Here is a 26323-nt window from a genome sequence, read left to right as displayed (position 1 = left end):
ATTTACATGCAACGTTTAGGAATGGAAATCAAATGCAGACAGAGAAGAGAGGAAAGCGAGGGCGATCCTGCAGTAAGGTGGGGGATTCGTGGCCTATAATGGTATTTCGTGGCTTCAGTTAATGAGCTATTTATATGTTATATTCCTAACCCGCGCCCTGACTCTCCGCGCCTGCAGCTAATCTCTTCCGTTTGATGTAAATCTTTCCCACACCCTTCAGATGGCAAACGTGCTAATTAGCCGGGCGCAGCGTGGGGTGCGTCTATCTGGTGACCCTGCTCCTACGGAGGCTGCGTGACCGTTCTGTGCAGCAACAAGGCCGCTAATGGATTAGATGTGTTGACTGATCTCCTTTCTCTAATCAGAACCAATTGCTGGAAGCCCCGGAGACGGTGGAAAGTGCAGCCCGTCATTGCCAGCTTGCTGTATGCCCTTGTACGTGGCCAGTGCTCACTCATAGCAAATTAGCAGGATGCCAGGAGAGCGGCGGGCGGACCAGGCGCCCGCTGGGATGGTGGACTTCACAGATCCTCAGAATTCGCCACGTTAGTTGGATAACAGGAAGCGTGGGGTTAGGAATCACGAGAACAAGAAAAATGTGTGTAAAAGCCAAATGTAACAATGATACACAACCAGGGGTAGAGAACTATGGGGGTCATTTACTACGATGGGAGTTCTATTTGAAATGGGATGTTTCCCATAGCAACCAACCAGATTCCAGGGGGTAAATTTACTAAAATGGGATATATATTTAAGATGGGATGTTGCCCATAGCAACCAATCAGATTCTACTTCTCATTTATCTAGCACCTTCTAGAACATAATACCTGGAATCTGATTGGTTCCTATGGGCAACATCCCATCTTAAATAGAACTTAGTAAATTTACCCTCAGGTATTATCTTCTAGAGGGTGCCAGATAAATGAGAAGTAGAAACCTTAGTAAATTTACCCCTACAGTATATCTCCAGGCCACCGAGGGGATTGTGAAGTGGTCCATCCTCCTACGACCTTCATTCAGGCCTTAGATGACGGTAGGTGCAGGCAGTGGCAGAACTACCGCCGTTGATGGGTGAGAGCGTAACGGCCCCTTTGCACCCTCAGGTTCCAGAGCCGTGCGCCTACCACAGCGGGGGTTCCCCAAGGAAGGCATGCTTGCAAAATCTGTTCTCCTAAACAACTATACATTGGTGCAGCCAAATCTCCTTATAGCTTGTGCAGTTCTCAGGGATTCTCATATGTGCCCAACAGGACACGTCTTCAGGATTTCCCCCTGTAAGAACAGGTGGAAAGATATTACGGCCCTGATTAGGTTACCGTGGTTACGGAATCCTTCTGAAAGGTGCCCTGTTGGAATACCTGATATATCCCTCTTATATGCTGCTGTATCTCCCGGCTATAGGAACCTGTCACCTTTGTGGGGCTGTAACTTGTCTGGTCTCAGAGGATACAATGAAGCTCAGGGTCAGCGTCTTCAGAGGTTTCTAGTGATTTATTGGATAATATTGTGGCAGAGGGCTTTCAGATTACATAACGCAGGGTTCTTTAGGTTGTCATATTTCTGCTTTGAGCTTTTCCAATAGTTCTAAATCTTCAGCCGATAGAATTCATGTTTGGCCCGTTGAGGCGTAAGGATCAATATATTATACACTGTACATTATATGATTTCCCTCTCAGAAAGCTGTCAGATGTTTATAAAGATGGGTTCAGACCTGCCCAGTCCACCACAAATCAGATCTGCAGATCAGTGTTACCCTGTTGTCTGCAGATCAGAGTTACCCTGTTGTCTGCAGATCAGTGTTACCCTGTTGTCTGCTGATCAGTGTTACCCTGTTGTCTGCTGATCAGTTACCCTGTTGTCTGCAGATCAGTTACCCTGTTGTCTGCAGATCAGAGTTACCCTGTTGTCTGCAGATCAGTGTTACCCTGTTGTCTGCTGATCACAGTTACCCTGTTGTCTGCAGATGAGTGTTACCCTGTTGTCTCGATATCAGTGTTACCCTGTTGTCTGCAGATCAGTGTTACCCTGTTGTCTGCAGATCAGTGTTACCCTGTCGTCTGCAGATCAGAGTTACCCTGTCGTCTGCAGATCAGTGTTACCCTCTCGTCTGCAGATCGGAGTTACCCTGTCGTCTGCAGATCAGTGTTACCCTGTCGTCTGAAGATTAGAGTTACCCTGTTGTCTGCAGATCAGAGTTGCCCTGTTGTCTGCAGATCAGAGTTAGCCTGTTGCCTGCGGATCAGTGTTGCCCTGTTGTCTGCTGATCAGTGTTGCCCTGTTGTCTGCAGATCAGAGTTACCCTGTTGTCTGCAGATCAGAGTTACCCTGTTGTCTGCAGATCAGTGTTACCCTGTTGTCTGCAGATCAGCGTTACCCTGTTTTCTGCTCAGAGTTACCCTGTTGTCTGCAGATCAGTGTTACCCTGTTGTCTGCAGATCAGAGTTACCCTGTTGTCTGCAGATCAGAGTTACCCTGTTGTCTGCAGATCAGTGTTACTCTGTTCTCTGCAGATCAGTGTTACCCTGTTGTCTGAAGATCATAGTTACCCTGTTGTCTGCAGATCAGTGTTACCCTGTTGTCTGAAGATCAGAGTTACCCTGTTGTCTGCAGATCAGTGTTACCCTGTTGTCTGCAGATCAGAGTTACCCTGTTGTCTGCAGATCAGAGTTGCCCTGTTGTCTGCAGATCAAAGTTAGCCTGTTGCCTGCGGATCTGTGTTGCCCTGTTGTCTGCAGATCAGTGTTACCCCGTTTTCTGCCGATCAGAGTTACCCCGTTGTCTGCCGATCAGAGGTACCCCGTTGTCTGCAGATCAGAGTTACCCCGTTGTCTGCAAATCAAAGTTACCCCGTTGTATGCAGATCAGTGTTACCCCGTTGTCTGCAGATCAGAGTTACCCTGTTGTCTGCTGATCAGTGTTACCCTGTTGTCTGCAGATCAGTGTTACCTCGTTGTCTGCAGATAAGAGTTACCCCGTTGTCTGCAGATCAGTGTTACCCCGTTGTCTGCAGATCAGTGTTACCTCGTTGTCTGCAGATAAGAGTTACCCCGTTGTCTGCTGATCAGTGTTACCCCGTTGTCTGCAGATCAGTGTTACCTCGTTGTCTGCAGATCAGAGTTACCCCGTTGTCTGTAGATCAGTGTTACCCTGTTGTCTGCAGATCAGTGTTACCTCGTCTGCAGATAAGAGTTACCCCGTTGTCTGCAGATCAGAGTTACCCCGTTGTCTGCAGATCAGTGTTACCCTGTTGTCTGCAGATCAGTGTTACCCTGGTGTCTGCAGTTCAGTGTTACCCTGGTGTCTGCAGATCAGTGTTACCCTGGTGTCTGCAGATCAGAGTTAACCTGTTGTCTGCAGATCAGTGTTACCCTGTTGTCTGCTGATCAGTGTTACCCTGTTGTCTGAAGATCAGAGTTACCCTGTTGTCTGCAGATCAGAGTTAACCTGTTGTCTGCAGATCAGAGTTACCCTATTGTCTGCTGATCAGTGTTACCCTGTTGTCTGCAGATCAGAGTTACCCTGTTGTCTGCAGATCAGTGTTACCCTTTTGTCTGCAGATCAGTGTTACCCTGTTGTCTGCAGATCAGTGTTACCCTGTTGTCTGCAGATCAGAGTTACCCTGTTGTCTGAAGATCAGTGTTACCCTGTTGTCTGCAGATCAGTGTTGCCCTGTTGTCTGCAGATCAGAGTTACCCTGTTGTCTGCAGATCAGAGTTACCCTGTTATCTGCAGATTAGTGTTACCCTGTTGTCTGCAGATCAGAGTTACCCTGTTGTCTGCTGATCAGTGTTACCCTGTTGTCTGGATATCAGTGTTACCCTGTTTTCTGCAGATCAGAGTTACCCTGTTGTCTGCAGATCAGTGTTACCCTGTTGTCTGCAGATCAGTGTTACCCTGTTGTCTGCAGATCAAAGTTACCCTGTTGTCTGCAGATCAGAGTTACCCTGTTGACTGCAGATCAGAGTTACCCCGTTGTCTGAATATCAGTGTTACCCCGTTGTCTGCTGATCAGTGTTACCCTGTTGTCTGCTGATCAGTGTTGTCTGCTGGTCAGTGTTACCCTGTTGTCTGAAGATCAGTGTTACCCTGTTGTCTGCTGATCAGTGTTACCCTGTTGTCTGCTGATCAGTGTTACCCTGTTGTCTGCAGATCAGTGTTACCCTGTCGTCTGCAGATCAGAGTTACCCTGTCGTCTGCAGATCAGTGTTACCCTGTCGTCTGCAGATCGGAGTTACCCTTTCGTCTGCAGATCAGTGTTACCCTGTCGTCTGAAGATTAGAGTTACCCTGTTGTCTGCAGATCAGAGTTGCCCTGTTGTCTGCAGATCAGAGTTAGCCTGTTGCCTGCGGATCTGTGTTGCCCTGTTGTCTGCTGATCAGTGTTGCCCTGTTGTCTGCAGATCAGAGTTACCCTGTTGTCTGCAGATCAGAGTTACCCTGTTGTCTGCAGATCAGTGTTACCCTGTTGTCTGCAGATCAGCGTTACCCTGTTTTCTGCTCAGAGTTACCCTGTTGTCTGCAGATCAGTGTTACCCTGTTGTCTGCAGATCAGAGTTACCCTGTTGTCTGCAGATCAGAGTTACCCTGTTGTCTGCAGATCAGTGTTACTCTGTTCTCTGCAGATCAGTGTTACCCTGTTGTCTGAAGATCATAGTTACCCTGTTGTCTGCAGATCAGTGTTACCCTGTTGTCTGAAGATCAGAGTTACCCTGTTGTCTGCAGATCAGTGTTACCCTGTTGTCTGCAGATCAGACTTACCCTGTTGTCTGCAGATCAGTGTTACCCTGTTGTCTGCAGATCAGTGTTACCCCGTTGTCTGCCGATCAGAGTTACCCCGTTGTCTGCCGATCAGAGGTACCCCGTTGTCTGCCGATCAGAGTTACCCCGTTGTCTGCAAATCAAAGTTACCCCGTTGTATGCAGATCAGTGTTACCCCGTTGTCTGCAGATCAGAGTTACCCTGTTGTCTGCTGATCAGTGTTACCCTGTTGTCTGCAGATCAGTGTTACCTCGTTGTCTGCAGATCAGTGTTACCCCGTTGTCTGCAGATCAGTGTTACCTCGTTGTCTGCAGATAAGAGTTACCCCGTTGTCTGCTGATCAGTGTTACCCCGTTGTCTGCAGATCAGTGTTACCTCGTTGTCTGCAGATCAGAGTTACCCCGTTGTCTGTAGATCAGTGTTACCCTGTTGTCTGCAGATCAGTGTTACCTCGTTGTCTGCAGATAAGAGTTACCCCGTTGTCTGCAGATCAGAGTTATCCCGTTGTCTGCAGATCAGTGTTACCCTGTTGTCTGCAGATCAGTGTTACCCTGGAGTCTGCAGTTCAGTGTTACCCTGGTGTCTGCAGATCAGTGTTACCCTGGTGTCTGCAGATCAGAGTTAACCTGTTGTCTGCAGATCAGTGTTACCCTGTTGTCTGCTGATCAGTGTTACCCTGTTGTCTGAAGATCAGAGTTACCCTGTTGTCTGCAGATCAGAGTTAACCTGTTGTCTGCAGATCAGAGTTACCCTATTGTCTGCTGATCAGTATTACCCTGTTGTCTGCAGATCAGAGTTACCCTGTTGTCTGCAGATCAGTGTTACCCTGTTGTCTGCAGATCAGTGTTACCCTGTTGTCTGCAGATCAGAGTTACCCTGTTGTCTGAAGATCAGTGTTACCCTGTTGTCTACAGATCAGTGTTGCCCTGTTGTCTGCAGATCAGAGTTACCCTGTTGTCTGCAGATCAGAGTTACCCTGTTATCTGCAGATTAGTGTTACCCTGTTGTCTGCAGATCAGAGTTACCCTGTTGTCTGCTGATCAGTGTTACCCTGTTGTCTGGATATCAGTGTTACCCTGTTTTCTGCAGATCAGAGTTACCCTGTTGTCTGCAGATCAGAGTTACCCTGTTGTCTGCAGATCAGTGTTACCCTGTTGTCTGCAGATCAAAGTTACCCTGTTGTCTGCAGATCAGAGTTACCCTGTTGACTGCAGATCAGAGTTACCCCGTTGTCTGAATATCAGTGTTACCCCGTTGTCTGCTGATCAGTGTTACCCTGTTGTCTGCTGATCAGTGTTGTCTGCTGGTCAGTGTTACCCTGTTGTCTGAAGATCAGTGTTACCCTGTTGTCTGCTGATCAGTGTTACCCTGTTGTCTGCTGATCAGTGTTACGCTGTTGTCTGCTGATCAGTGTTACCCTGTTGTCTGCTGATCAGTGTTACCCTGTTGTCTGCAGATCAGTGTTACCCTGTTGTCTGCAGATCAGAGTTACCCTGTTGTCTGCAGATCAGAGTTACCCTGTTGTCTGCAGATCAGTGTTACCCTGTTGTCTGCAGATCAGTGTTATCCTGTTGTCTGCAGATCAGTGTTACCCTGTTGTCTGCAGATCAGAGTTACCCTGTTGTCTGAAGATCAGTGTTACCCTGTTGTCTGCAGATCAGTGTTGCCCTGTTGTCTGCAGATCAGTGTTACCCTGTTGTCTGCAGATCAGAGTTACCCTGTTGTCTGCAGATCAGAGTTACCCTGTTGTCTGCAGATCAGTGTTACCCTGTTGTCTGCATTTCAGAGTTACCCTGTTGTCTGAAGATCAGTGTTACCCTGTTGTCTGCAGATTAGTGTTGCCCTGTTGTCTGCAGATCAGAGTTACCCTGTTGTCTGCAGATCAGAGTTACCCTGTTGTCTGCAGATCAGTGTTACCCTGTTGTCTGCAGATCAGAGTTACCCTGTTGTCTGCTGATCAGTGTTACCCTGTTGTCTGCAGATCAGTGTTACCCTGTTGTCTGCAGATCAGTGTTACCCTGTTTTCTGCAGATCAGAGTTACCCTGTTGTCTGAAGATCAGTGTTACCCTGTTGTCTGCAGATCAGTGTTACCCCGTTGTGTGCCAGTGATTGGCTCCATTGCGTGAACACCGGCCGCAGCGTACAATTAATTAGGCCCAGTGTATATATTACCCCCATTACTGTGGGATTTATACCTCTTTTGGCCAAGTATAAAGTATTACAATGCTGTAAATGGTAATCATGTGGAGCACGCACTGCTAGACACAGTATAGCAATATTTTTCTACACTTAGGGGGACATTTACTAAGCAGTGATAAGAGCAGAGAAGTGAGCCAGAGGAGAAGTTGCCCCATCAACCAATCAGCAGCTCTGTATCATTTTATAGTATGCAAATTATAGATGTTACTTCAGTGCTGATTGGTTGCCATGGGTTAACTTCTCCACTGTCTCACTTCTCCGCTCTTATCACTGCTTAGTAAATGTCCCCATAAGTTGCAGCGTCCCAATTGTGTACGCACAGAGTCGCAGTACTGGCTCGGACGCACAGTCTCAGAGTAGTGTTGTGCGTGCGTGGAAGGTGACGGGCAGGTGGCTATGCAGACACACAGATTCATAGCGGGGGGCTTGTTATTACTTATTGTCCGTCTTTTATCATTTAGGCTCCCTACAGAAGCCTCGAAAGCATCATCTTATATCTGTAAATGTGATTATTCTGAAAATTATCTACCTGTTATCTCTTAATGAAATAAAATAACACAAGCATGGTAAACGTCATTAGAATGAAACAGTGTAGCGTCACAGCTGCGTCCGCGCTTCCCTGGACAGCCGAAACGCAGCCGCAATGAGTAACTATAGACCTCCGCATGTCTGTTATTCTATATTGAGAAGAAAAGGTGGTTTATAAAAGAGGAAAAAGAAACAAATGACATCAAGTGGAAGGAATGTAACAGTGTTTCTGTGCAGCCCCCACCACATACCTGTATCACTGGGGATAATGCCTGACGATGGCGTTATCCCCTTGTTACATCTGCCCCACATGCAGTGCAGCATGGCTTTGCCCAGTTGCTTGCTTTTTGTGGTTGGCTTCCACATCTGAATATCCCCCTGTAACATTTATACCAGAGCCGGCCCTAGGCATAGGCAAACTAGGCAAATGCTTAGGGCATTTGGCATGCCTTGGGGCACAAGCAGCTTCTGCTGATTAAAATGATATGCAGCATGCCTATATTCTGTGTGTGACTGTGACCGTATCTGCATAGAAAATGCTACATTACTGTGTATTCCTGGAAATCACTGTAACGTAGCATTTTGTATGCAGATACAACCACAGTCACACACAGAATATAGGCATGCCACATATAATTTTAATCACCTGAAGCTGCTTGTGCATCTAAGCCATATAGCAACGCAAATAACATGCATTTTCGGCAAAAAGGAACCCGACTTTTCGGCAAAAAAAGGCGTTGCTAGGGGGCACAAGCCAAAAACTTGCCTAGGGCATCATATTGGTTAGGGCCAGCTCTGATTTATACAACGTTGGACGTTCTCATCTTTCTACAGAATTAGGATCTACAGTAGCTGCGCCAGACGCTGTACACATTCATTCTCTGGTACATAGAGGGTCATTCCGAGTTGATCGCTAGCTGCATTCGTTCGCTGTGCAGCGATGAGGTTAAAAAATGTCACTTCTGCGCATGCGTATGCGGCGCAATGCGCACACGCGACGTACCTTTACAACGAACAATGTAGTTTCACACAGGGTCTAGCGATGCTTTTCAGTCGCACTGCTGGCCGCAGAGTGATTGACAGGAAGAGGGCGTTTCTGGGTGGCAACTGACCGTTTTCAGGGAGTGTTCGGAAAAACGCAGGCGTGCCAGGAAAAACGCAGGCGTGGCTGTGCGAACGCAGGGCGTGTTTGTGACATCAAATCCGGAACTGAATGGTCTGAAGTGATCGCAAGCGCTGAGTAGGTCTGAAGCGACTCAGAAACTGCACAAAATTATTTTGTAGCCGCTCTGCGATCCTTTCGTTCGCACTTCTGCTAAGCTAAAATACACTCCCAGTGGGAGGCGGCATAGTGTTTGCACGGCTGCTACAAATTGCTAGCGAGCGATCAACTCGGAATGACCACCATAAACCGTAATATAATGTATTGGATAAGCGGAGGTCGCGCCGGTGCACATCGTTTGTATTCCCAGTCACCCCCCCTCCAGCACCCTAGCCTGCACTCTTGTCTCTGCACTCCAGTACACGAGAAACCCTCTCTGTGTCAGCTCTGCTTAATAGCTCTCTCCTGGCTCTTTACTAATGCAATATTTTCCACGCTGACAGACACTTGAGTTGACTCCAGCACACGGTTACAAGATTCATTCCCTCTTTGTGTATCAGCTGCGGCGCACAGTTTGTGCATCCGCCTCGGAGCAGTCATTACTCTTCAAAGTGTAGTGTCACAATCTGTCACCCTGCGCATTACCCGGACCCCCCCCAACCCGCTATTCAGACGGATCAAACTGGTGCCTTATGCCTCCAAAATGCATCTGCTCCTCATTCCAGCAAAGGTCCTTGTCCCTCAGCTGTCGCCTACTCTTATGATGTGTTGTGATGAGGAACAAACATCGCACAGCAGAGCGGCGGCTTTTGTCTGCTAGCTAAAAATAACATGCAGAGCGCAATCCGGGCTCCCGTTATCTCTGCAAGGAGCTGTCAGCGGCCTCAGCACAAATGGCTGATAGCTTTAAATATTATATGCAGTATATTTGTTGTTGTGTAGGCTGTTCTGTTGTGTAGATATTGCACTTGACAACAATATAGTGTTCAGGGTAATATAAGCGCGCGGGGGGGGGGGGGACTGGCCCAGGTGTCGCAATTCAAAATGCAATTTCTCAACACTTCTGATCCGTGGCGCTGACGGCGTGACCTGTAGATACCTCAATGGCTTCAGGTTACGTCTGTGGGATAACTTGGCAATGATTGAGCGGAAATGGCTATGTGAGCCCCTATCCTATACTGATGAGATCTAACAATAGCCTGTAGGTGAGATAATGTTTCGGCACAGGCAAACGCAGGGGTGATTTCCAGTTGCCTGGAAACCCCTTCCTCCTGGCAAGTGGCTCAAATTATGCCAGCAATAGCAATGGTATTTAACATGATTACTAATTACGCATACCTCCCAACTTTGAAGTATTGTGGAGAGGGACTCCTTTGCGCGGCAGAGCCAAAAAGGGGGCGTGGCTTTGTGGGAATGCCGCGACCACCTGCCACGCCCCCGTTTTCTGTCACTGATGGTGCATGCCTAGCGCTCTGTGAGCTGCTGGTATGCCCCCTCTCCCTCTGTCTCCTGTGAATAGACGCTGTGCACATGCGCACAGCGTCTATTCAGCGCTGCTCTGCTAAGCAGAGCAGTGACTACAGGAGCCTCTCAACTGCTCCCCCACCGCGGGACACTGCAGTCCCAAAAAACGGGACTGTCCCACAAAAATCGGGACAGTTGGGAGGTATGGTTTAAGAGACAGGGCAGAGCTGCTGCACATGCCCAGTGGTAGTAGCTTCTTCTGCCAAGTTTGTTTTCTGTGTGGTTCTGACTCCTCAATCAGTGCACTGGACCAGAGAGTAGCTACCAGCCAATAGAGACAGGAGCCTTACCATGAGGTGGGAGAATATGTGCTTAGAAAGTGCAGCACTGGTTTTATTGTTTCTGGAATTATTTATTATAGTATGTTTATCCTTGTCCTGACCACTTATCTTATTTATATTATTTAAATACTGTATGTTTGACACAGCCTATACTATAGACCATCTATAGTGTTAAATATTAATACTATATTCCATGTTCTGCAGAGTGGGAGATTGTGGATTGCATTTGGAAACCTCCCTCTAGAAATCCTACGTTTGCCGCTGGGCCTGTGTTACACTCTGCATGCACAATAGGTAAAGCATTGACTCAAAAAGTTACAGTACTTAGGCCCAGATTTATCAAGCCTTGGAGAGTGATAAATTGCACGGTACAACTCAGAATCAGGCTTGTGCGTTGCAGGAACTTTGCACCTCTTGTGCCAAAGAAAACTTCCATTCTCCTGAAACTTTAGGGTCCATGCCTTGGAGATAGGTAAAGTGGACATTGATAAAGTACCAGCCAATCAGCTCCTAATGCCATGTTACAGGCTGTGTTTGAAAAATGACAGTTAGGAGCTGATTAGTTGGTACTCTCCAAGGCTTGATAAATCTAGGCCTGGCTACTTTTTGCTTTGTTCCTCTCATTTACAGATGCTAGGATAATTACCAACAGGACAGGGATGGGACAGGTGCTAGTTAGGCCAGAAATCCTTTGGGGTTGAATATGATTGTTTTTTTTCTTGTTTGATCCTATGAATCTCGGTTACTGATAACAATAAGATGTCTATGCTTCCAGAACTGTGGGACTAAATGTAAAAAATTTCAGGTTCCTATTTCAGCCTAACACCCGTCTCTCTCCCCTCCCCAGGAGAATGGGTGTCCTGATGTCCAAGAGACAGACCATGGAGCAGGTGCAGAAGGTCAGCATCGCCGTTTCCGCATTTAAGGACGGGGTGAAGGACAAGGCGCCCGCCAAGAGAAAATCCGAGGGCTGCATCAGAAAGGGCAGCAAGGCGGACATTCTGGACCAGGTGCTGGAGGAGGAGAAAGATGAGAGTGGTTCCCCTTGTCAGACTCAGCCTCGGCAGGACAATCCCATAAACAGGGCAGCCTGGGAAAGGCTACGTGATGGGAGAGGGGTAGAACCTGATGAATTTTATAAAACTAAACGTTTCACACCACCGGCTTTCATCAGACCGACCCGGGCGCTGAACGATGATGACCCTCCTGAGATCAGCCTGGACCAGCGAGAAGAGGTGAGAGAATATTGCTGAGTGTGTTACATCACCAAATGGGTGGGAAGGAAGAGAGTGTCCCAAGTATGGAAACTTAGGTGGTCATTCCGAGTTGTTCGCTCGGTAAATTTCTTCGCATCGCAGCGATTTTCCACTTAGTGCGCATGCGCAATGTCCGCACTGCGACTGCGCCAAGTAAATTTGCTATGCAGTTAGGAATTTTACTCACGGTTTTTTCTTTGTTCTGGTGATCGTAATGTGATTGACAGGAAGTGGGTGTTTCTGGGCGGAAACTGGCCGTTTTACGGGAGTGTGTGAAAAAACGCTACCGTTTCTGGGAAAAACGCGGGAGTGGCTGGAGAAACGGAGGAGTGTCTGGGCGAACGCTGGGTGTGTTTGTGACGTCAAACCAGGAACGACAAGCACCGAACTGATCGCAGATGCCGAGTAAGTCTCGAGTTACTCAGAAACTGCACAGAGATGTCTTTTCGCAATATTGCGAATCTTTCGTTCGCAATTTTAAGAAGCTAAGATTCACTCCCAGTAGGCGGCAGCTTAGCGTGTGCAATGCTGCTAAAAGCAGCTTGCGAGCGAACAACTCGGAATGACCCCCCTAGTGCAGATCTACTGTAACACAGTTACTTCCAGGTAGACCAAATGGCATCCATAACTGAGATTCTTTTTTGGACACATATTAATTGGGCTCAACGTTGGGTAGTATGATTCCACTCTTCATTAATTAGTTTGTTGCATGCAAGTGACGTCGTCTTCTTCTTTCCTCTTCTTCTTTATTATAGTTCTAGTCATACTGTAGGCATATTTCGGTAGGATCCCCAATTAGCAGAACAGCAGGTGTCTCCTACAGTATATTCAGGAAAGCCATCACTGGGACTCACTTACCTTCTTGAATCCTTAGCTAAGGGTCTTTTTGAAATAGAATGTTGAACAGTAAATACAGTAACATACATGGTAAGGAGGGCACTAGCCATGAGAGCTTACAATCTAGGGGACAGGTGGGTTTTCAGAGTGATGTGAAGGCTGGTAGAGGCCAGAGATAGATCTAAGAGGTTGTGAGGAGAGGAGACTGAGATAAGGGGGAGGAGTGTGTAAGGGTTGTGTTGTTGTGTCTTTGTACTGGTGAGTCTGAGTCATTTTAGAGGATATTATTATGCAGCATAGAGGTAGACAGGGAGATTTTTTAAACCATCTAAACAGGACAGGTGGAGAAGATGTCCAAAGCGGCCAATCAGCTTCCAGTTACCATTTTATGGAATGCACTTAATATATGATAACTACAAGCTGATAGGTTGTCATGTCTATGTCTACATGTCCACTTTAGAAGGTTACATATCCCAGACACACTGGGGGAACCAATGGACAGATAGGAAGGGAGTGCTATGATCACTTGGGAGGGTAATCTTAGGGGAGGAAGCCTAAGTGTAGGGAGTCAGGGGGAGGAAGCCTTAGTGTAGGGAGTGAGATGGAGGAAGCCTGAGTGTGGGGAGTCAGGGGGAGGAGGAAACCTGAGTGTAGGGAGTCAGGGGGAAGAAGTCTGACTGTAGGGAGTAAGGGGGAGGAGGAAACCTGAGTGTAGGGAGTCAGGGGGAGGAAGCCTGAGTGTAGGGAGTCAGGGGGAGGAGGAAACCTGAGTGTAGGGAGTCAGGGGGAGGAAGCCTGCGCGTCGGGAGTCAGGGGGAGGAAGCCTGAGTGTAGGGAGTAAGCGGGAGGAAACCTGAGTGTAGGGAGTCAGGGTGAGGAAGCCTGAGTGTAGTGAGTCAGGGTGAGGAAGCCTGAATGTAGGGAGTCAGTGGGAGGAGGCCTGAGTGTAGGGAGTCAGGGGAGGAAGACTGAGTGTAGGGAGTCAGGGGGTGGAAGCCTTGGTGTAGGTAGTCAGATGGAGGAAGCCTGGGCGTCGGGAGTCAGGGGGAGGAGGAAACCTGAGTGTAGGGAGTCAGGGGGAGGAAGCCTGAGTGTAGGGAGTCAGGAGGGAGGAGGAAACCTGAGTGTAGGGAGTCTGGGGGAGGAAGCCTGAGTGTAGGGAGTCTGGGGGAGGAAGCCTAAGGGGAGGGAGTCTGGGGGAGGAAGCCTGAGTGTAGGGAGTCTGGGGAAGGAAGCCTAAGTGTAGGGAGTCTGGGGGAGGAAGTCTGAGTGTGGGGAGTCAGGGGGAGGAAGCCTGAATGTGGGGAGTCAGGGGGAGGAAGCCTGAGTGTCAGGAGTCATGGGGAGGAAGAAACCCGAGTGTAGGGAGTCAGGGAGAGGAAGCCTGAGTGTAGGGAGTCAGGGGTAAAAACCCTGAGTGTAGTGAGTCAGGGGGAGGAGGGAACCTGAGTGTAGGGAGCCTGGGGGAGGAAGCCTGAGTGTGGGGAGTCGGGGGGAGGAAGCCTGAGTGTAGGGAGTCAGGGGGAGGAAGCCTGAGTGTAGGGAGTCAGGTAGAGGAAGCCTGAGTGTAGGGAGTCAGGTAGAGGAAGCCTGAGTGTAGGGAGTCGGGGGGAGGAAGCCTGAGTGTAGGGAGTCAGGGGGAGGAAGCCTGAGTGTAGGCAGTCAGAGGGAGGAGGAAACCTGAGTGTAAGGAGTCAGGGGGAGGAAGCCTGAGTGTAGGCAGTCAGGGGGAGGAAGCCTGAGTGTAGGCAGTCAGAGGGAGGAGGAAACCTGAGTGTAAGGAGTCAGGGGAAGGAAGCCTGAGTGTAGGGAGTCAGGGGGAGGAGGAAACCTGAGTGTAGGGAGTCTGGGGTAGGAAGCCTGAGTGTGGGGAGTCAGGGGGAGGAAGCCTGAGTGTAGGGAGTCAGGGGGAGGAAGCCTGAGTGTAGGGAGTCAGGGGGAGGAAGCCTGAGTGTAGGGAGTCAGGGGGAGGAAGCCTGAGTGTGGGGAGTCAGGGGGAGGAAGCCTGAGTGTAGGGAGTCAGGGGGAGGAGGAAACCTGAGTGTAGGGAGTCTGGGGTAGGAAGCCTGAGGGTAGGGAGTCAGGGGGAGGAAGCCTGAGTGTAGGGAGTCAGGGGGAGGAAGCCTGAGCGTCGGGAGTCAGGGGAAGAAGCCTGAGTGTAGGGAGTCGGGGGGAGGAAGCCTGAGTGTAGGGGGTCGGGGAGGAAGCATGAGTGTAGGGAGTCAGGGGGAGGAAGCCTGAGTGTGGGGAGTCAGGGGGAGGAAGCCTGAGTGTAGGGAGTCAGGGGGAGGAAGCCTGAGTGTGGGGAGTCAGGGGGAGGAAGCCTGAGTGTAGGGAGTCAGGGGGAGGAAGCCTGAGCGTCGGGAGTCGGGGGGAGGAAGCCTGAGTGTAGGGGGTCGGGGAGGAAGCATGAGTGTAGGGAGTCAGGGGGAGGAAGCCTGAGTGTAGGGAGTCAGGGGGAGGAAGCCTGAGGGTAGGGAGTCAGGGGGAGGAGGAAACCTGAGTGTAGGGAGTCAGGGGGAGGAAGACTGAGTGTAGGGAGTCAGGGGGCGGAAGACTGGGTAAATACCGGTAAATCTATTTCTCGTAGTCCGTAGTGGATGCTGGGCGCCCGTCCCAAGTGCGGACTTCTTCTGCAATACTTGTATATAGTTATTGCTTCAATAAGGGTTACGTTATAGTTGCATCGGTCTTGAACTGATGATATGTCGTTTTCATACTGTTACCTGGGTAGTTATCACAAGTTATACGGTGTGATTGGTGTGGCTGGTATGAATCTTGCCCTTGGATTAACAAAATCCTTTCCTCGTACTGTCCATCTCCTCTGGGCACAGTTTCTCTAACTGAGGTCTGGAGGAGGGGCATAAAGGGAGGAGCCAGTGCACACCAGGAACTAAATTCTTTCTTAAAGTGCCCATGTCTCCTGCGGAGCCCGTCTATCCCCATGGTCCTTACGGAGTCCCCAGCATCCTCTACGGACTATGAGAAATAGATTTACCGGTAAGTAAAATCTTATTTCTCTGACGTCCTAGTGGATGCTGGGGACTCCGTAAGGACCATGGGGAATAGACGGGCTCCGCAGGAGACTGGGCACTCTAAAGAAAGATTTAGGACTATCTGGTGTGCACTGGCTCCTCCCCCTATGACCCTCCTCCAAGCCTCAGTTAGATTTCTGTGCCCGGCTGAGCTGGATGCACACTAGGGGCTCTCCTTAGCTCCTAGGAAGAAAGTGTTTGTTAGGTTTTTTATTTTCAGTGAGACCTGCTGGCAACAGGCTCACTGCATCGAGGGACTAAGGGGAGAAGAAGCGAACCTACCTAAGTGGTGGTAGCTTGGGCTTCTTAGGCTACTGGACACCATTAGCTCCAGAGGGATCGAACACAGGACCCGACCTCGTTGTCCGTTCCCGGAGCCGCGCCGCCGTCCCCCTTACAGAGCCAGAAGCAAGAAGGTGGTCCGGAAAATCGGCGGCTGAAGACTTCTGTCTTCTCCAAGGTAGCGCACAGCACTGCAGCTGTGCGCCATTGCTCCTCATGCACACCACACACTGCGGTCACTGATGGGTGCAGGGCGCTGGGGGGGGGGGGGGCGCCCTGAGCAGCAATACTGACACCTTGGCTGGCAAACTGGCACCATATATGGCCCCAGAGGCTATATAGGTGCTTTTTAATCCCTGCCAGAATCCATAAAAATGCGGGAGAAAGTCCGCTAAAAAGGGGCGGAGCTATCTCCTTCAGCACACTGGCGCCATTTTTCCCTCACAGCTCCGTTGGAGGGAAGCTCCCTGGCTCTCCCCTGCAGTCAATACACTACAGAAAGGGTTAAAAAGAGAGGGGGCACAATTTAGGCGCAGTATACAATATATATAGGCAGCTATAAGGGAAAACACTCTTTATATGTGATATCCCTGTGATATATAGCGCCCTGGTGTGTGCTGGCATACTCTCCCTCTGTCTCCCCAAAGGGCTTTGTGGGGTCCTGTCCTCTGTCAGAGCATTCCCTGTGTGTGTGCTGTGTGTCGGTACGGCTGTGTCGACATGTATGAGGAGGATAATGATGTGGAGGCGGAGCGAATGCCTGTAAATGGGATGTCACCCCCTGCGGGATCGACACCGGTGTGGTTGGACTTATGGAAGGATTACGTGAAAGTGTCAACTCCTTACACAGAACAGCCGGCTACTCAGCTTGTGCCTGTTCCAGCGTCTCAAATGTCATGGGGGGCTCTAAAAACGCCCGCTACCTCAGATGGCAGAAACAGATGTCGACACGGATACCGACTCCAGTGTCGACGACGATGAGACTAGTGTACCCTCCAAATAGGTCCACCCGTTACATGATTGAGGCAATGAAAAATGTATTACACATTTATAATAATACCCCAGGTACCACATAAAAGGGTATTATGTTTGGTGAGAGAAAACTACCAGTAGTTTTTCCTGCATCTGAGAAATTAAATGAGGTGTGTGAGGAAGCGTGGTCTTCCCCCGGTAAGAAATTGATAATTTCTAAACGGTTATTGGCAGCGTACCCTTTCCCGCCAGAGGATAGGTCACGTTGGGAAACACCCCATAGGGTAGATACAGCGCTTACACGCTTATCAGAAAAGGTGGCACTACCGTCTCCGGATACGGCCGCCCTGAAGGAACCTGCTGATAAAAAGCAGGGGGTTACCCTGAAAGATATAGTCACACACTCGGGCATTATATTGCGACCAGCCATTGCTTCGGCATGGATGTGCAGTGCTCCCGCTGCGTGGTCAGATTCCCTGTCGGAAAATAACTATGGATAGGGACAATATTTTGCTGACAATAGAGCATATAAAAGACGTGGTCTTATACATGCGTGATGCACAGAGGGATATTTGCCGGCTGGCATCAAAAATAAGCGCTAGGTCCATTGCCGCCAGACGGGGGTTATGGACTCGGCAATGGTCAGGCGATGCCGACTCGAATCGGCACATGGAAGTTTTGCCCTATAAGGGGGTAAAACTGTTTGGGGATGGTCTTTCAGACCTCGTTTCCACAGCTACTGCTGGGAAATCGACTTTTTTGCCACAGGCTACCCCACAACAAAAGAAAGCACCGTATCATCAAGTACAGTCCTTTCGGCCCCAGAAAAGCAAGAGGGCTAGAGGCTCATCCTTTCTGCCGAGAGGCAAAGGTAGAGGAAAAAGCTGCAGCACACAGCTAGTTCCCAAGAGCAGAAGTCCTCCCTGCGTCCGGTAAGTCCACAGCATGACGCTGGGGCTGCTCAGGCGGACCCGGGTACGGTGGGGGCCCGTCTCAGAAATTTCAGCGCCCAGTGGGCTCTCTCACATGGATCCCTGGGTCCTTCAAGTAGTATCTCAGGGGTACAGGCTGGAGTTCGAGACGTTCTTCCCCCCGCCGTTTCATAAAATCTGCCTTACCGGCACCTCCCTCTGCCAGGGAGGCGGTGTTGGTGCCTATTCAACACTATAATCACAACAAGTGATTGTCAAGGTGCCCCTCCTTCAGCAAGGAAGGGGTTACTATTCCACAATGGTTGTGGTACCGAAACAGAACGGTTCGGTGAGACCCATCTTAAAATTAAAATACTTGAACTTTTATATCAGAAGATTCAAGTTCAAGATGGAATCGCTCAGGGCGGTTAATACGAGCCTGGACGAGGGGGATTACAGGGTCTCCCTGGACATCAAGGATGCGTACCTGCATGTCCCCATTTACCCTCCTCACCAGGAGTACCTCAGATGTGTGGTACAGGACTGTCCCTATCAGTTCCAGACGCTGCCGTTGGAGTTGTCCACGGCACCGAAGGTCTTTACCAAGGTAATGGCCGAAATGATGATACTCCTTCGCAAGAAGGAAGTTTTTATTATCCCGTACTTGGACGATCTCCTGATAAAGGCGAGGTCCAAAGAACAGTTGGTAGTGGGGGTAGCACTCTCTCGGGAAGTGCTACAACAGCACGACTGGATTCTCAATATTCCAAAGTCACAGCTGGTCCCGACGACACGTCTTCTGTTCCTGGGAATGATTCTGGACACAGACCAGAAAAGAGTGTTTCTTCCAGTGGAAGCACACGAGTCCTGGAAAAAATGGTAGCTTCGTACGAAGCATAATTCCATTCGGAAGACTCCACGCAAGGACGTTCCAGTGGGACCTGTGGGACAAATGGTCCGGGTCCCATCTACAGATACAACAGCGGATAACCCTGTCGGCAAGAAACAGGGTGTCGCTGCTGTGGTGGCTGCAGAGGGCTCATCTACTAGAGGGCCGCAGATTCGGAATACAGGACTGGGTCCTGGTGACCACGGAGGCCAGCCTTCGGGGCTGGGGTGCAGTCACACAGGGAAGAAATCCAAGGAGATTTCGCTTCACTTAAATATTCTGGAGCTAAGGGCCATTTACAATGCCCTAAGCCAAGCAAGGCCCCTGCTTCAGAACCAGCCGGTACTGATCCAATCAGACAACATCACGGCGGTCGCCCATGTAAACAGACAGGGCGGCACAAGAAGCAGGATGGCGATGGCAGAAGCCACAAGGATTCTCCGATGGGCGACCTACACCCGGGAGAATGGGGACTTCTTCCAGAAGTTTTCCAAATGCGGGTAAACCGTTGGGAATGACCACGGGTGGACATGATGGCGTCCCGCCTCAACAAAAAGTTGAAAAGATATTGCGCCAGGTCAAGGGACCCTCAGGCGATCGCTGTGGACGCTCTAGTGACACCGTGGGTGTACCAGTCGGTTTATGTGTTTCCTCCTCTACCTCTCATACCCAAGGTACTGAGAATAATAAGAATGCGAGGAGTGAAAACCATACTCGTGGTTCCGGATTGGCCAAGAAGAGCTTGGTACCCGGAACTTCAAGAGATGCTGGCAGAGGACCCTTGGCCTCGGCCGCTCAGACAAGACCTGCTGCAGCAGGGACCCTGTCTGTTCCAAGACTTACCGCGGCTGCGTTTGACGGCATGGCAGTTGAACACCGGATCCTAAAGGAAAAGGGTATTCCGGAGGAAGTCATCCCTACCCTGATCAAAGCCAGGAAGGATGTCACCGCAAGACATTATTACCGCATTTGGCGGAAATATGTTGCTTGGTGTGAGGCCATGAAGGCCCCGAAGGAGGAATTTCAACTGGGTCGATTCCTACACTTCCTGCAAGCAGGGGTGACGTTGGGCCTCAAATTGGGGTCCATCAAGGTCCAGATTTCGGCTCTGTCGATTTTCTTCCAGAAAGAACTGGCTTCACTGCCTGAAGTTCAGACTTTTGTCAAAGGAGTTCTGCATATTCAGCCTCCTTTTGTGCCCCCAGTGGCACCTTGGGATCTCAATGTGGTTTTGGCATTCCTGAAATCACATTGGTTCGAACCACTTAAGACTGTGGAATTAAAATATCTCACGTGGAAAGTGGTCATACTGTTGGCCCTGGCTTCGGCCAGGCGGGTTTCAGAATTGGCGGCTTTGTCTTGTAAAAGCCCTTATCTGATTTTCCAGATGGATAGGGCAGAATTGAGGACTCGTCCTCAGTTTCTCCCGAAGGTGGTCTCAGCTTTTCACTTGAACCAACCTATTGTGGTGCCTGCGGCTACTAGGGACTTGGAGGATTCCAAGTTGCTGGACGTAGTCAGGGCCCTGAAAATTTATGTTTCCAAGACGGCTGGAGTCAGAAAAACTGACTCGCTGTTTATCCTGTATGCACCCAACAAGCTGGGTGCTCCTGCTTCTAAGCAGTCTATTGCGCGCTGGATGTGTAGCACTATTCAGCTGGCGCATTCTGCGGTAGGATTACCGCAGCCTAAATCAATAAAAGCCCATTCCACAAGGAAGGTGGGCTCATCTTGGGCGGCTGCCCGAGGGGTCTCGGCTTTACAACTTTGCCGAGCAGCTACTTGGTCAGGGGCAAACACGTTTGCTAAATTCTACAAATTTGATTCCCTGGCTGAGGAGGACCTGGAGTTCTCTCATTCGGTGCTGCAGAGTCATCCGCACTCTCCCGCCCGTTTGGGAGCTTTGGTATAATCCCCATGGTCCTTACGGAGTCCCCAGCATCCACTAGGACGTCAGAGAAAATAAGATTTTACTCACCGGTAAATCTATTTCTCGTAGTCCGTAGTGGATGCTGGGCGCCCATCCCAAGTGCGGATTGCCTGCAATACTTGTACATAGTTATTGTTACAAAAATCGGGTTTTGTTGTGAGCCATCTCTTCAGAGGCTCCAATTGTTATCATACTGTTAACCGGGGTTCCTATCACGTGTTATATGGTGTGATTGGTGTGGCTGGTATGAGTCTTACCCGGGATTCAAAATCCTTCCTTATTGTGTCAGCTCTTCCGGGCACAGTTCCTAACTGAGGCTTGGAGGAGGGTCATAGGGGGAGGAGCCAGTGCACACCAGATAGTCCTAAATCTTTCTTTAGAGTGCCCAGTCTCCTGCGGAGCCCGTCTATTCCCCATGGTCCTTACGGAGTCCCCAGCATCCACTACGGACTACGAGAAATAGATTTACCGGTGAGTAAAATCTTATTTTTTGTATGCAGATACAGCTGCAGTCACACACAGAATATAGGCATGCTGCATATCATTTTAATTAGCAGAAGCTACTTGTGCGTCCTATTACATTATTTTGAGTCTAAGACGTATTTTCACGGAAAAAAACACGCTTAGTGCTACCGAGTCACACTGCGCACGGAGCAAAGATGTAAGAGAACACATCTGCGTTAATTGGTGTTATGACAGTGGTGACATGAATTATTTCATGCTGTGGGCACCATTTAAAAAGCCATAAAAAAATGTTTCTCCCATCATAAAATAATTTGTAAATACCAATGAGCAATTAATTAATATTGCTCCTTTCATATAATTAACAAACAATGGGGGTCATTCCGAGTTGATCACTAGCTGCTTTCGTTCGCAGCACAGCGATCAGGCAAAAAAACGGCAGTTCTGCGCATGCGGCGCAATGCGCACGTGCGTCGTACTATTACAACAAATGATGTCGTTTTGCACAGGGTCTAGCGATGCTTTTCAGTCGCACTGCTGGCCGCAGAGTGATTGACAGGAAGAGGGCGTTTCTGGGTGTCAACATACCGTTTTCAGGGAGTGTTCGAAAAAATGCAGGCGTGCCAGGAAAAACGCAGGCATGGCTGGGCGAACACAGGGCGTGTTCGTGACGTCAAATCCGGAACTGAACAGTCTGAAGTGATCGCAAGCGCTGAGTAGGCATTAAGCTACTCTAAAACTGCACAAAAAACCTTTGTAACCGCTCTGCGATCCTTTCGTTCGCACTTCTGCTAAGCTCTGTGTCTCTCCAGTTCCAGCCCCCTCTGTGTCTCTCCAGCCCCAATCCCCTTGTATCTCCCCAGCTCCAGCCCCCTCTGTGTCTCTACAGCTCCAGCCCCCTCTGTGTCTCTCCAGCTCTAATCCCCTTGTATCTCCACAGCTCCAGCCCCCTCTGTGTCTCTCCAGCTCCAGCCCCCTCTGTGTCTCCCCAGCTCCAGCCCCCTCTGCGTCTCTCCAGCTCCAGACCCCTCTGTGTCTCTCCAGCCCCAATCCCCTTGTATCTCCCCAGCACCAGCCCCCTCTGTGTCTCTCCAGCTCCAATCCCCTCTGTGTCTCTCTAGCCCCAATCCCCTTGTATCTCCCCAGCTCCAGCCCCCTCTGTGTGTCACCAGCTCCAATCCCCTTGTATCTCCCCAGCTCCAGCCACCTCTGTGTCTCTACAGCTCCAGCCCCCTCTGTGTCTCTCCAGCTCCAATCCCCTTGTATCTCCACAGCTCCAGCCCCCTCTGTGTTTCCCCAGCTCCAGCCCCCTCTGTGTCTCTCCAGCTCCAATCCCCTCTGTGTCTCTCCAGCCCCAATCCCCTTGTATCTCCCCAGCTCCAGCCCCCTCTGTGTGTCACCAGCTCCAATCCCCTTGTATCTCCCCAGCTCCAGCCACCTCTGTGTCTCTCCAGCTCCAGCCCCCTCTGTGTCTCTCCAGCCCCAATCCCCTTGTATCTCCCCAGCTCCAGCCCCCTCTGTGTCTCTCCAGCTCCAGACCCCTCTGTGTCTCTCTAGCCCCAATCCCCTTGTATCTCCCCAGTTCCAATCCCCTCTGTTTCTCTCCAGGCCCAATCCCCTTGTATCTCCACAGCTCCAGCCCCCTCTGTGTCTCTCCAGCTCCAGCCCCCTCTGTGTCCCTCCAGCTCCAGCCCCCTCTGTGTCTCTCCAGCTCCAGCCCCCTCTGTGTCTCTCCAGCCCCAATCCCCTTGTATCTCCCCAGCTCCAGCCCCCTCTGTGTCTCTCCAGCTCCAGCCCCCTCTGTGTCCCTCCAGCTCTAATCCCCTTGTATCTCCCCAGCTCCAGCCCCCTCTGTGTCTCTCCAGCTCCAATCCCCTTGTATCTCCCCAGCTCCAGCCCCCTCTGTGTCTCTACAGCTCCAATCCCCTTGTATCTCCCCAGCTCTAGCCCCCTCTGTGTCTCTCCAGTCCCAATCCCCTTGTATCTCCACAGCTCCAGCCCCCTCTGTTTCTCTCCAGCTCCCTCTGTGTCTCTCCAGCCCCAATCCCCTTGTATCTCCCCAGCTCCAGCCCCCTCTGTGTCTCTCCAGCCCCAATCCCCTTGTATCTCCACAGCTCCAGCCCCCTCTGTTTCTCTCCAGCTCCAGCCCCCTCTGTGTCTCTCCAGCCCCAATCCCCTTGTATCTCCCCAGCTCCAGCCCCCTCTGTGTCTCTCCAGCCCCAATCCCCTTGTATCTCCCCAGCTACAGCCCCCTCTGTGTCTCTCCAGCTCCAGCCCCCTCTGTGTCCCTCCAGCTCCAATCCCCTTGTATCTCCCCAGCTCCAGCCCCCTCTGTGTCTCTCCATCTCCAGCCCCCTCTGTGTCTCTCCAGCTCCAATCCCCTTGTATCTCCCCAGCTCCAGCCCCCTCTGTGTCTCTCCAGCTCCAGCCCCCTCTGTCTCTCCAGCCCCAATCCCCTTGTATCTCCCCAGCTCCAGCCCCCTCTGTGTCTCTCCAGCTCCAAACCCCTCTGTGTCTCTCCAGCCCCAATCCCCTTGTATCTCCCCAGCTCCAGCGCCCTATGTGTCTCTCCAGCTCCAGACCCCTCTGTGTCTCTCCAGCCCCAATCCCCTTGTATCTCCCCAGCTCCAGTCCCCTCTGTGTCTCCCCAGCCCCAATCCCCTAGTATCTACCCAGCTCCAGCCCCTCTGTGTCTCTCCAGCTCCAGCCCCCTCTGTGTCTCTCCAGCTCCAGCCCCCTCTGTGTCTCACCAGCTCCAGCCCCCTCTGTGTCTCTCCAGCTCCAGCCCCCTCTGTGTCTCTCCATCCCCAATCCCCTAGTATCTCCCCAGCTCCAGCCCCAATCCCCTGTATCTCCACAGCTCCAGCCCCCTCTGTGTCTCTCCAGATCCAGCCCCCTCTGTGTCTCTCCAGATCCAATCTCCTTGTATCTCCCCAGCTCCAGCCCCCTCTGTGTCTCACCAGCTCCAGCCCCCTCTGTGTCTCTCCAGCCCCAATCCCCTTGTATCTCCCCAGCTCCAGCCCCCTCTGTGTCTCTCCAGCTCCAGACCCCTCTGTGTCTTTCTAGCCCCAATCCCCTTGTATCTCCCCAGTTCCAGACCCCTCTGTTTCTCTCCAGGCCCAATCCCCTGGTATCTCCCCAGCTCCAGCCCCCTCTGTGTCTCTCCAGCTCCAGCCCCCTCTGTGTCTCTCTAGACACAATCCCCTTGTATCTCCCCAGCTCCAGTCCCCTCTGTGTCTCTCCAGCTCCAGCCCCCTCTGTGTCTCTCCAGCCACAATCCCCTTGTATCTCCCCAGCTGCAGCCCCCTCTGTGTCTCTCCAGCTCCAGCCCCCTCTGTGTCTCTCCAGCCCCAATCCCCTTGTATCTCCACAGCTCCAGCCCCCTCTGTGTCTCTCCAGCTCCAGCCCCCTCTGTGTCTCTTCAGCCACAGTCCTTTGTATCTCCCCAGCTCCAGCCCCCTATATGTCTCTCCAGCTCCAATCCCCGTGTATCTCCCCAGCTCCAGCCCCCTCTGTGTCTCTCCAGCTCCAATCCCCTTGTATCTCCCCAGCTCCAGCACCCTCTGTGTCTCACCAGCTCCAGCCCCCTCTGTGTCTCTCCAGCTCCAGCCCCCTCCGTGTCTCTCCAGCTCCAATCCCCTTGTATCTCGCCAGCTCCAGCCCCCTCTGTGTCTCTCCAGCCCCAATCCCCTTGTTTCTCCACAGCTCCAGCCCCCTCTTTTTCTCTTTAGCTCCCTCTGTGTCTCTCCAGCCCCAATTCCCTTGTATCTCCCCAGCTCCAGCCCCCTCTGTGTCTCTCCAGCCCCAATCCCCTTGTATCTCCACATCTCCAGCCCCCTCTGTTTCTTTCCAGCTCCCTCTGTGTCTCTCCAGCCCCAATCCCCTTGTATCTCCCCAGCTCCAGCCCCCTATGTCTCTCCAGCTCCAGCCCCCTCTGTGTCTCTCCAGCCCCAATCCCCTTGCATCTCCCCAGCTCCAGCCCCCTCTGTGTCTCTCCAGCTCCAGCCCCCTCTGTGTCTCTCCAGCCCCAATCCCCTTGTATCTTCCCAGCTCCAGCCCCCTCTGTGTCTCTCCAGCCCCAATCCCCTTGTATCTCCCCAGCTCCAGCCCCTTCTGTGCCTCTCCAGCTCCAGCCCCCCCTGTGTCTCTCCAGCCCCTGTCCCCTTGTATCTCCCCAGCTCCAGCCCCCTCTGTGTCTCTCCAGCTCCAGACCCCTCTGTGTCTCTCCAGCCCCAATCCCCTTGTATCTCCCCAGCTCCAGCGCCCTATGTGTCTCTCCAGCTCCAGACCCCTCTGTGTCTCTCCAGCCCCAATCCCCTTGTATCTCCCCAGCTCCAGTCCCCTCTGTGTCTCTTCAGCCCCAATCCCCTTGTATCTCCCCAGCTCCAGCCCCTCTGTGTCTCTCCAGCTCCAGTCCCCTCTGTGTCTCTTCAGCCCCAATCCCCTTGTATCTCCCCAGCTCCAGCCCCTCTGTGTCTCCCCAGCTCCAGCCCCCTCTGTGTCTCTCCAGCCCCAATCCCCTTGTATCTCCCCAGCTCCAGCCCCCTCTGCGTCTCTCCAGCTCCAATCCCCTCTGTGTCTCTCCAGCCCCAATCCCCTTGTATCTCCCCAGCTCCAGCCCCCTCTGTGTGTCACCAGCTCCAATCCCCTTGTATCTCCCCAGCTCCAGCCACCTCTGTGTCTCTCCAGCTCCAGCCCCCTCTGTGTCTCTCCAGCCCCAATCCCCTTGTATCTCCCCAGCTCCAGCCCCCTCTGTGTCTCTCCAGCTCCAGACCCCTCTGTGTCTCTCTAGCCCCAATCCCCTTGTATCTCCCCAGTTCCAATCCCCTCTGTTTCTCTCCAGGCCCAATCCCCTTGTATCTCCACAGCTCCAGCCCCCTCTGTGTCTCTCCAGCTCCAGCCCCCTCTGTGTCCCTCCAGCTCCAGCCCCCTCTGTGTCTCTCCAGCTCCAGCCCCCTCTGTGTCTCTCCAGCCCCAATCCCCTTGTATCTCCCCAGCTCCAGCACCCTCTGTGTCTCTCCAGCTCCAGCCCCCTCTGTGTCCCTCCAGCTCCAATCCCCTCTGTATCTCCCCAGCTCCAGCCCCCTCTGTGTCTCTCCAGCTCCAATCCCCTTGTATCTCCCCAGCTCCAGCCCCCTCTGTGTCTCTACAGCTCCAATCCCCTTGTATCTCCCCAGCTCCAGCCCCCTCTGTGTCTCTCCAGCCCCAATCCCCTTGTATCTCCACAGCTCCAGCCCCCTCTGTTTCTCTCCAGCTCCCTCTGTGTCTCTCCAGCCCCAATCCCCTTGTATCTCCCCAGCTCCAGCCCCCTCTGTGTCTCTCCAGCCCCAATCCCCTTGTATCTCCACAGCTCCAGC

General features: G+C 51.5%; 1 protein-coding gene across 1 annotated transcript in view; it reads left to right on the top strand.

Annotated features, from left to right (window-relative positions):
- LOC135050122 (PHD finger protein 24-like) overlaps positions 1 to 26323 on the top strand; it is a 119118-nt gene that overhangs the window by 71724 nt on the left and 21071 nt on the right. The window contains exons 2-3 of the mRNA XM_063956335.1: positions 10597 to 10686; positions 11240 to 11627. Coding sequence (XP_063812405.1) covers positions 10676 to 10686; positions 11240 to 11627 — 399 coding nt within the window. The 5' untranslated portion in view covers positions 10597 to 10675. The remainder of the gene's footprint in view (positions 1 to 10596; positions 10687 to 11239; positions 11628 to 26323) is intronic.

Source organism: Pseudophryne corroboree, chromosome 1 (assembly GCF_028390025.1).
Source record: "Pseudophryne corroboree isolate aPseCor3 chromosome 1, aPseCor3.hap2, whole genome shotgun sequence".
Classification (NCBI taxonomy): domain Eukaryota; kingdom Metazoa; phylum Chordata; class Amphibia; order Anura; family Myobatrachidae; genus Pseudophryne; species Pseudophryne corroboree.
This window is presented reverse-complemented; position numbering and strand designations above follow the sequence as displayed.